At 37.5% G+C, this 12,038-nt stretch overlaps 1 protein-coding gene across 1 annotated transcript in view; it reads right to left on the bottom strand.

Moving 5' to 3' along the window:
• Window positions 1-12,038, bottom strand: part of asic1b (acid-sensing (proton-gated) ion channel 1b) — a 335,432-nt gene that overhangs the window by 313,783 nt on the left and 9,611 nt on the right. Inside the window, exon 2 of the mRNA XM_030134869.1 lies at window positions 6,331-6,526. Coding sequence (XP_029990729.1) covers window positions 6,331-6,526 — 196 coding nt within the window. The remainder of the gene's footprint in view (window positions 1-6,330; window positions 6,527-12,038) is intronic.

Genomic DNA, 12,038 nt, shown 5'->3' with positions numbered 1-12,038 from the left:
GAGCTCTAGCTCCTTTTAAAGCAGGGGTCACCAACCCTGGTCCTCATGATCTACTATCCTACATGTAGATGTATCCCTCTTCCTGCACACCTGACGGTGGTTATCAGGCTTCTGCAGAGGTTGATGATAGGCTTATCATTTGAATCAGGTGTGTTTGAAGAGGGATACATGTAAAACATGCAGGATAGAAGATCTTGAGGACCAGGGTTGGTGACTCCTGTTTTAGAGCCTACCTGACTAATTACAGCCAGGTGTGAAAACCATGGCAGGTGAACCTGATAATCCTAAATGACCTGAGGCCAAGCTCCTAACCCAGAAGGAAAAAAAAATAATTGTGGGGTAATCTGTGCCTGTAACATGCATGTTTTCTGCAAACCTGGACTAAGTTGACTGCTTGTTATGAAACTGTTGGGTACTGTCTATAAATAAAGTTGAAAAGGTCACTGGTCTAGTTGTTTATGAGCTACAAGCTCTTTTTTTCAATTTAATGCAAGTAAAATGTTAAAATGTAAACTAAAATATGTTTAGTACTCAGCAAAAAATTCTAAGAATTCCTTCTAATCTAGAAAGCTGCTCACATTATACAACACACTAAGAAAATAAGGGTTTTTCACACCAATATAACAGTCAGCAGCACATGAGACAAATTGGAAAAATTTGTTTAATACCACATTTTGGGTCATTTAGGGTCACATAAAGTTACAGTAATGTTATCTTTTGTTTTTTTTTTGTTTTTTTTTAATTCCACACAAAAATGTGATGACAATTTCAAGACACTGTGCTTACCTCATCAGTGGACATATCTTGACTGGATGACCCTGTCAACTCAGAGACTCCCTCACATGTGCACATTCATCTGTAAGGCCGCTATACAAACTAAGAAATTATTTAACATCCTTACTCGGGTCTGGAGCTCTTCATCATCACACCAAGTCACAGGAGAAGCTGGTTATAAAAATTCCTTATAATAACATTGAAGTACGGAGGACTGGTGTCTGGTATTTTGCACTTGAAAGTGTATTAACTCATTTTTGCTAATTGTGTATGATTACGTGTCAGTGTAGGTGTGTGAGTGTTGCCTTGTTCGACTGGATAGTTTTATAATGAGTATGTAAATATTAGGCCTGTAACGGTGCACGTACCGAACCGAACCGTTTCGGTACACACCTGTTCGGTTCGGCACACAGCTGTACCGAAACGGCACAGTATGTTGACAAAAAGAAAAAGGAACGAAAGATGTCGTTTAATGCGGAACTTTAAATCCGCGCAAGTTTCACACGGACATATTAAAGGACACGCACATTGACCCAAAATACCAAATAGCAGCTGATATAAGGTAAAAAAAACAAAACAAAACAAAAAAAACAAATATGATGTGAACCTGGAAGGAAGAGACTGAAGACCCTCCACCATCAGTACAGTCCAGTTTGGATCACTTCAGGTCCCGGTGAAAGACAACAACGAGGAAAGAGACGGAGATAAGACGGACGTTGTTTGGCCCCTAGGAACTACGGTAGTTCTAAAACACACTAGCTCTCTCTCTCTCTCTCTCTCTCTCTCTCTCTCTCTCTCTCTCTCTCTCTCATGCACACTGTATAACAGAGGAATAAAACTCGGAGTTGGCCACTGACAGTATATAAAAATAAAGTTTCACTTTCGTTTCACGCCAGCGTTAGTTACGTTAGTTATGGACCGGACCGCACCCCCCCACCCCCCGGCTCCGACCAAAAAAAACAAAACAAAAAAACAACAAACAAACCATCCCCCAGACAAATCGTACGTTCCATGCGCGCGCACACTCAAACACACACACACACACAAGTACACACAGTGTCCTAAACAATTTATTCTCTGTCCTAAAATAAATAATTTGGTTCAGTTTGTTGTCAATGTTGCTCTTCAGTTTGTTTAAACAGAATACCAGTTTACCCTCCTGTTGATGTTGAACTTCATGCAGAATTTTTTTGCTGATATTTTTCTGCAGATTGTGAACTGACAGAACTGTGATTAGATTTTTCTTGTTTGTTCAAAACTACCTGTCAGAGAAAAGTGCAATACTAATGTTTAAAATACATTTAGTCATATTAATAATTTATTTTATTTTCTATTTGATTTATAGCAGCAGAATTATATTATTCCTGTTTTTCTATATTCTATTGTGTCCAAAAATTGGGGGAAAAATGTTAAAAAATTCATAAATGTATTAAAGACATTTTGAGGGGTTTTCTTTCTTCCCGTACCGAACCGAAAAAAACCGAACCGTGGCTTTGAAAACCGAAAACGTACCGAACCGAAAATTTTGTGTACCGTTACAGGCCTAGTAAATATAAATGTTGCTCTCAGGTGTCTCTTGCAAATGAGATCTTGATCTCAATGGGACATCCTGAAGAAATTAAGAAATCAACAACTCTGTTTCACTCTTTCTTGCTGGTAGGTGGGCATTGTGTAAAAATCTGTGAAACACTGACATCCTAACAGTCAACTATTCTGTTTTTAGTCAGATAAACTCAAACCCTTCCAAGCTGCATGACCCTGACCATACCTTCACCTGAACCACAGGGAAACCATGATCTGGAGCGAAGTAGTTGAAACATTATTGTTTAAATTTAAAGGTAATCCCGATCTTCTCTGGCCCATTACAACCTACATAGTTCACACTGCTGTAATTTTCTAGATAGAACCTGGCATTTTGTATTTCACAAAAATATAAAAATGGAAAAGTGATACCTGTGGAGCTGCAATTTTTATTGTGCTGGGAAAACAATTGACCAGGTGGAAAAGGGAGATACAGTTGGTCTCTATAGTCTCTGAGAGGTTAAATGAGCACAAACCTGTGTGTCTGCTGATAGTTCTTTTATTGCTCCTACTGTTTTGGCAGCTGTTTTGTGTCTTTGTGTTCTCTCTGCAGCACTTGACCATTATGTTCTGTTTGGTCCCGTGGACTTGTTACCTGGGCTTCAGTCTTTGTCTATCTGTCCCCCTCCACTCACTCTCTCTCTCTCCTTCGTCTTTGTTCTAATGTTCACTCTCATATGCCCTGTCTCTTTCTCTCCATGAGAGTCTCCAGAGTCTCAGTTTTGAGTCTGGCAAAGTTTTAAGTCTGTCAGAGTTTTCCCCGGTGACTGGAGACAGACGTGGGTGTGTTGAAGTGTTTAAAAAGGAATAACTTGGAGGTTGTTGCATCAATCACATATCAGCATTATCTACAGAGGGTTCCTCAGAGATGCAGCTGGATAACACCGTGTACTTAATAAATCTTATCTTAAACAGTTTTTGTACATTTACGATTCCCCTTCTTGACAATGTATGCGTCTCTTTAATTAAACACAAGGTCATAAAAAAATCTTATTATCTTTGTCTTTAAATTACACGTAGTTTTTAGTGTTTTTCTCATTATCTTCTGCAGGTATGGTTCAGAAGCTGGAGGCCGACTATTAATATTAATTGGGGGTAATTTTTCTTTCCTGCTGTCCTTTAATATCAGCTGAGCTTCAGTCCATCTATCTGCATCCCTAATTATGAAGTGTTTCCATGGAGACAAAAAGAGGTAAGGACACAATGAGAGGGTCAGAGGCAGCGAGTTCTAATCAGAAACTTTTTCAGAGTTAAATAAAGAAAACTGGTTAATAGGCACAGTGTCCCTTAGGGTGTTGGGAGTTGTGACCATTATTTGATAATAAAGGCACAACAATGGCCTCTGACAAGAACATGCTGTGTCTGTGATCGGATACTGGTGGATTCCAAACCTGAATGCCAACCTGAACACAATGTCAGATCAATATAACTTTTGAATTATCCCAGTCCATTCATTCACTAGATTAGATAACATTACTTTGGGGATTCTCACCATCCCACTTGCATTAAGCCTCACCATCACTGTGGTCTGACTGTTTTATTTTCTGTCTTTATCAGACCGCTGATAAAACGATGCGATGCAACCAGACTCCCTGATGCCATGTGTAGTGGAGACCATTTGTTTCTGGCTATCTTCCGCAGCTGAGGAGCAGCTAGCAAGGCACACTGCCGATACTACGGGGTAAACAAGAAGTAGCTGCCAACAGTGTTAATCACACTTTTACTGCTTCCATACTCAGAGGTTTGGAAGCTGAGCGCTGGTGGGAGGGTTCATTTGACTTTTTTTTTCCCAAAGCACTGAAGATTCTTTCCACACCATTAGTGCTCTCTGCTGAGCTGTTCCACACAAGTCCACTACTGTACTAATACAGTTGATCCCGTGAAGTACCATCTGCCATAAGCACAAGTAACAACAGTAAATGTGGACACATCAGCACATTAGAGGAGCCACACCATGTGGACTGAGTTGTAGTTCACTGCTGTACTACATGGTTTAATGGCCTCTGGAGGGGGAGGGCGTGCTCAGTGCATGAGATGTTCTACCTCTGAGAAACACTGAAGGACACTGGATTTACTTTGATGCCACCTCTTAGACATATTCCTTCTCTACCTAAAGATGTCAGTGTTGAGTTTTTTAATCAAATTGTCACACTGACTAGAAAGAGCAATTTACATGTCATCTGAAGCAGACATTGTATAAACTAAAGCATGCAGTGAAAAATGTGAAAAACCATCCAATCACATCAGAAATCTGATTACACACAAATCTGATTACACACAAGCCTAAGATGCAGTATTTTTTGATACAGTAAGTCGCAGCCGACCTTTGGTATTTTTACTTTTCACAGGGTTGTAATGAGTATACAGTACAATTGTATCCCTCAGGTCTAGTACTGAGATTCAAGAACAAGATGCAGAAAGTATGTGTACAGTACCAACAAACAAAAACATCAGAAGTATAGACATAAAGGCAACTATAGGAAAAAGACAGTATTTTGTGCGACCTCCGTTTGAACTCATATTTCTCTTGGTTCAACAGTTTTTACTTCAGTCATGTTGTGTATTGTACAAACGCATGCTTCAGAGCTTCCATCTTTAGACTTCATCTGTCTTATTTTTCTCTGTCCAGATGATCCCAATATTCACATTTTTTCTGGCGTTTTTGTTCTTACTGATGGAAACATATTTCCTGTGAATTCCAGTTGTGTCTTGTTAAGCGCAGTAAGAAACGCACATGTAAGGTCATTATAACCTTATAAACATAATGAAGGCCTAAGGCTACTGCACTGTATTGTACATGTTTTTTTTTTTTTCTACAACCCTATTAGGGGAACTAATAGGGTTATTAGGCTAATAATTTCAATCTGCTATTTCAACTCTGTGTCAGTGATGAGATACAAGATATAAGATATGTAATCAAAAATGACAAATGAAGACGCAAAGCTGATTTACACTGCATGGCCTGTTTTTTAACTAGTTCTGATCACCTTCTAATTTATAAATATGTCATGCTTGATTATTACAAAAGAATCTTGTTCCCCACACCTTGGGAATCCCTGATCCAATAAAGTAAAATGAGTTTTTAAAAAGGGTTTGTATACATTTTGGATTCATTTACAACAGTCATCTACAGTAAAGGGCACAGAGAGCATTGCTTGTTTTTACTTTATCTAACAAGCCCACATAATGGATGTAGATAAGAATATCTTTCTCAGTAAGAGAAGAAAAAAAAACACATTAATTCCTTCTCTTCTTGTGTGTTGCCTACAGAATAAGGTCAAGAGTGCAGTTGCTCTACGAAGCTGCTGTATCTGATGAAGCTGTATACTTGTACAGCAGACATCGAGGTCACACAGGTTACAAGTAATAACTGGACTCAACAGATGACAACAACACCCCCAGACAGTCTCCCCGAGCAACACATTTTTTTTTTTTTTTTTTTTTTTTAAATAAAGCAAGTGTTGTGGCGCTGACCCAGGGAAAAAAGGAAAAACCTGACTGTGGCTTTTGTAAGAGCATTACTCTGCCGTTCACAGACTGAAACAAACCCACTAAGCCCAATGTGCTGGACGTGGAAAAAGACCTATTTATACTTAGTGTACAGATGTCACCATGCTGAGATGTGCGCTCAGTGGCCTTTAACCTTCAGTATATGTCACTCACAATTTACACAAAGATACTCAGTCGTATCTTCAGGGGAAAAGACGGAATCCAGAGTGATGAAGGCCCAGAGGTTAGTTGGAGGTTGAAATCCATTTATACCATTCATTCTTGGAAAGACTGCCATTTCAATGCCCGAAAGCAAACTTATCTAATGATTGTTCAACAGAGGTCATATAATGGATGTGAGAATAAACTGTATCAACTCTGACCTTGTATTACATACTGTATATTTTTAGCCAACTCACGTCTTGGCACTGGCATGCCTCAGCTGGCCCTAATGGCCACAGCCAACGCCTGACACGCCTGACTCACCACTTTGAAGTTCTCAGCGCTGCACTCCATTCCCCGGTAGAAGCAGGACAGCAGCATGTCCTTTATGTCATGGCCTGTTCTGTCGTAGAATTCACGCATGTTGAAGGGGCGGGGCTTGTAGTTGTCAAAGTCGGCTCTCTCCTTCAGGATCTGCAGCACATTTTCTTCCACCAGGTGTGGGTCCCGGATCTCGTACCTGAATAGAAAGGTTCTGGACTTAGTGGATGTAGGGTAGGTAGACAAGTGAGCATATTCACAAATGTGCTGAAAATCTCACGTTTCTTAACTCTGTACTTGAGTAACGGTGATGTGACTATGCAATTACTTGATCTCTCATATCTAATTTTGATATCACCCACTTTAACCCTTTCATGCATGAATTATGAGAACCATAATCAAGATTTTTTTTTTCCTGAGTGTTTTTATTCCTCTTTAGGCATGAAAAAAAACCAAAAAAAAAACAATGCAATTGAATTTTTTTATGAACCTATTTTTCATGGAGTTACAAAAACGTCCACTCAGCTGGACACCATGCGTTTAATTTTAGAAGCAAAGAAACATGCATTTATTGATATATACTGTGTGTGAACTATGAAATAAAACATTTTTTTACAGCTGCTAATCTGATATTTTCTCACATTTTAATATACTCTAACACTAGTTATTACTCACTTCATGGAGATGATTTGCAAAAAAAGCAAAAAAAAATTTTTTTTTTAATTTTTATTTATTTATTTTGTTCATGGTTGTGCATTTCATCAGTAACATTCAATAATCATCAAGTAAACAAACATGTACACACCCATGCTCGAAAAGGAGCAGGATGAAGAAAATCTTATATTTCCTGCCCCCTTCTAAATAATAATAACCTTAATGGTTAGCCATACACAACTAGCTATAAAATCATACTGTATAAAGTCAGACAAACCAACTAAATACATGCGTAATACATACATAAATACATACAATAACAATTAGGAGGTTTTTTTTACGTTCAAACATGTTAGAGCAGATCAGGTTTATCTAGAACAGCAAAGTTACAGTATTGGTATGAACTGCAGTGTATGGGATGATGCATAAGCGTCCACTGTGTTGGCTGATATGGAACTAAAACAATGAAACACATGAATATACAAGAGAACACCTTTGAACAACTGTCCACTGTAGTGACCACTATGCATGAAAGGGTTAAATTTAAAGCATTTATGTATGAACAGTTGCAAATGAATATGTGTGCAGAGATAAAACAGTTTTGAATACATAACAGTCTTCTTTTTTCTTCTTTAAAAACCACTTAAAATAAGTTTAAAAAAAGAAGCAATCCTCCTAAACCACAGGCGTCAAACATAAGGCCCACAGGCCAACACCAGCCCACCAAAGGGTCTACTCTGGCCCATGGGATGAATTTGTGAAATGCAAAAACTGCACTGATGATATTATCAGTCAAGGATGTTAAAATCATATTAGTTCAAGTTCCACATTCAGACCAATATGTGGATCAGATCAGTAACATACTAATAATATAATAACCTATAAATAATGACAACCAAAAATTATCGTCTTTGTTTTAGTGTAAAAAAAAAAAAAAAAAAAAAAAAAAGTTAAATTACATGAAAATAATTAGATCTACAAACTGTCCTTTTAAAAATAATGTGAACAAATATGACCTGAAATGTCTTAAGAGAAGTAAATGTAGTTTTACCAATAATATTCTGCCTGTTAGTAAATGTTTTGTGTATTTGTAGGTCCACTCTGATCTGTAAGTTGTACTGCACATGTGTAAATAATAAACTGAGACATAATGTTCTTAAAATTACACTTATTTTTCTAGATGTAATTTTACCTTTTTCACTGTTTTTTACTGGCCTGGTCCATTTGAGATCATATTGGATTGTATGTGGCCCCTGAACTAAATTTGACAGCCCTGTCCTATACAGTCCCTAGAACCATCTACCCAGGTTCCTTCTTAATTCCTTCTTATGATCTGCATTTAAAGAGTCAAAAATGAACATACAAATAAAGTGCGCTGAGAAGGAGTAACCACCCATATTCAGACTCCAAGTGTACTAATGGTTAGGGATGTAACGATATGAAAATTTCATATCACGGTTATTGTGACCAAAATAATCACAGTTATCATTATTATCGCGGTATTGTAGAAATTGTGCTCAAAATGTTCAAAAAGTAATGATACACACACTGAAATAATTTAACCAAGTTGTATTTTGAAAAAAAAAACAACAACAAAAAAAGAAATAAAATAATTGGCACAATGTACTTTCTGTTGGCCGAAAAAATCAAGTATTAACCCTTAGTGGTCTGAGCCTATTTTGGCTGTTTTTCAGTACTTTTTTTCAGCACAACTTCATCTATATCATCTGCCTATTATTTTTTCACTTTAACCTACTATATCAACACAAATGGCCAGAAAACACAAAAAAATATATAAAATCCAATTTGAAAAATGTATATAATTTATGCATAAATTACACAAAGATGTTTAATGAACCTTTACAAAGACTGTAAAGGTGAATACTGGTTCCAAAAATTAGCTATATAAAATCAAAATTGTAATAAATTAAAACTAAACTCAAATATTTGACATAAAAGCATATCTTTACATAGGCGTTTTCTTCAGAAAAGTGTGGTAATCAAACACGGTTATCATGATAATTAGAATTTAAACAGTAATACTAACCGTTGGCAATTTTACCGCAGTTTATCGTTATACCTGTAACTGTTACGTCCCTACTAATGGTATACGTGTACACCAGCTCTGCAAGACCTGGAGTAAGCCACATCTAATATTATTCACATGTTTGTAACTGGCAGCTGAGCTGGGATATATCAGCCACCATGGGTGGTGCTGAGCGGGAGAAAATAGCTCATTATTTAAAGAATGGAATCTTTTACAACACAAAATGATTTTAATCATTCCGTCAAATAGATGGAAATGACTGTGATGGCAAAGCACTTCTACACTGAGCAGATTACAGCGATTCTAATTCTCTTATTCAGAATGAGGATCCTGTGTTCTCTGGAAAAGTGTATATCAACTATCTATTCTTCAAATCAAAGCACAAACACTTCAAATAGCACCTGCTACAACTTGCACAACATAATCAGGTGTATCACATAGAGGTGCAAACACACAGAGCAGCTCTCTCTTTTTTCTCACACAAACAATATAAAACATGTTGGTTCTAATTTATTTTTAATGTGTTGATATACGTACACTACCTGAAACTCAGTTCATGCTGTCCTCATAGAAAAACACTATGCCAGTCCAGCACCTGCTCAGACTCATTCACTGATACAAATTAACCTCAATTAACTAGAGTGACCCCGCCTGGCTAAAAGACGGCCCATTGACGACCCCTGCTGAGCAACGGGCCATCAGTGGCACAAGCATCCAAATTATGGAGTGCTAAGATTAACCACTACTGACAGACACTTATGAGAATAATTTGTTAGGACATGCAGAGTCTGACTCTTACAGAGAAGATTTCATAATGATTTATTAAATTAACTGGGCTACGACGTACTCATTCCCTCTGTGTCTTTTCAATCAGAGTAAATCACAGGAGTAAGATATCATTTTTTGATGAGATTTCTTAAATTAATGTGTAACATGAGAGCAACAGCTACCTTAAAATTGCCTCCATATTCTGAGCGATTGTAATAATCTTGGATTGTTCGATTTACATTTGCAAGCATGAATGCATATGTCCCAAGGCTCAAACATCCAGAATTAGAACTAGAAACCATAGGAGACAGAAGAACACAAAGGCATTTCCTTCCCCTCTTACAATAAATCTGTGAATGACTTTGTAGATGCTGACAGCTGAGTTATTTCTCATAGATATGGGCACTATTTCAAACCATAATTGGTGCTAAATCTTAATGGATTTTTTTTTTTTTACTTCACAAGGTCAAGCTTTGTCAGTACTAGTGAACAAGATTTAGTCCCTTGATGATGGCAATAATGTAAGTTGATCCATGAATAAAAAATGAATTATTGCGTTACTTCTTTTGTGGGCAATGTTTTAACATTCTACTGGTGAGGTACTTTCAATTCATGTCCCAACCCAATTTGAGGGGGAAAAAAATTAATATGTTCCACTGCAGCTACAGTGTTGTTTACAGGCAACAATGAGAATGAAAGAACATATTCACCGTGTGAGACAGTGTGCTGTAATTTGAAATGATTTGACTTGAGTCTGTTTATCTCTACTGTGCTCATAACACTGCAGCGAAATGGGAATCTGTCAAACCTCATGTTCAATGGAGTTAACGGTAGTGTGACAGCAAAGAATGGGATCTACAGCAAGAACTCAACTACCAAACACCACTGTCATCACATTCAGCAACACTGGAGACTAGGTCTAAAGTGTGTACTTCACTCATGAGTACTACAGTTTGGATTTTACAGACTGCAATAAACTATAGTATCAGTTTTTACATAATGTTAAAATTATTTCATCATAAAAATCACTAGAATGTGCATTAAATAGGTTAGAGTTAATTACCTGATAGTAAGCAGTGGAATGTAAACACACACGCTTAAATATGTATCTATTTTAGATGATTTATTGCTCCACAAAGAGAAATTCAAGCTCTGTCCCTGACCCACCTCATACACCAGCAGCACTGTTTTCAATTGTTCATACATTCAGTATATACTGTATATATATGTATACACCAATTAGCCATAACATTATGACCACTGACAGGCAAAATGGTGTTAATTTTGATTAGCTCATTACACCAGGACCTGTCAGTGGATAGAAACAGCAAAATGGGCAGAAGAAAAGGGTCTGAGGAACTTTGATGAGGGAGAAATGATAATGGCCAAATCACTGGATCAAAGTATTTCCAGATCTTGTTGTTCATTCCCAGTGGAAAGTGGTTAGTACCTACCAAAAGTATCTAAAGAACAACCAGATCTCAACCAATTGCGCATCTATGGTAGCAGAACATTCTCACCACCTTTCTAATATTGTGTAGGTCCCCCTTTTTCCACAAAACCAGCTCTGACCCGAGACCTAGACTCCACCAGAATCTGAAGGTGTGCTGTGGGATCTGGACCAAGACAATAGCAGCAGATCCCGAAGTCCTGGAAGTAGGGAGGAGGACCACCATGGATCTGATTTATTTGTCCAACACCTCCCACAGACGCTCAATTCGTCTGAGATTGGGATGTCCTCCCTTAGTCCGTTTTTGGTCAGTACTAACCACTGCACACCAGGAACACCCAACAAGACCTGCAGTTGTGGAGATGCTCTGACCCAGTCATCACTGTGACAATATGGACCTGATCAAAATGACTCAGTTCCTTACACTGCTCATTTTGCTGCTTCCAACACATCAGCTTTGAGGACTAAATGTTCACTTGATGCCAAATACATCCAACCCCGTGAAAGGTCCCATTGTAATGAAATAATAAGTATTATTACAATAAAATACAAAGAGTACTAATAAATTATGATGAAGATGATGCCGCTGCTAGGGATGGATAAAGATTATTGCATATCCATATAATTCTTAACCTCCTGAGACCTAGCAATGCATTTTTGGCTTCTGTAGTGGATAAGAGTTTTACAGCTTAATTTATATATATTAAAAAAAAAAAAAACACTGTCCACTGCAAAGGACATTCCATTGAAAAAATATGTGGAAAAAACTGTTGCATTATGTTGTTTCCAATC

This window comes from Sphaeramia orbicularis, chromosome 5 (genome assembly GCF_902148855.1).
Source record: "Sphaeramia orbicularis chromosome 5, fSphaOr1.1, whole genome shotgun sequence".
In the NCBI taxonomy this organism is placed as follows: Eukaryota; Metazoa; Chordata; class Actinopteri; order Kurtiformes; family Apogonidae; genus Sphaeramia; species Sphaeramia orbicularis.
The sequence above is the reverse complement of the archived record's forward strand: the minus strand, read 5'-3'. Positions and strand labels throughout refer to the sequence as shown.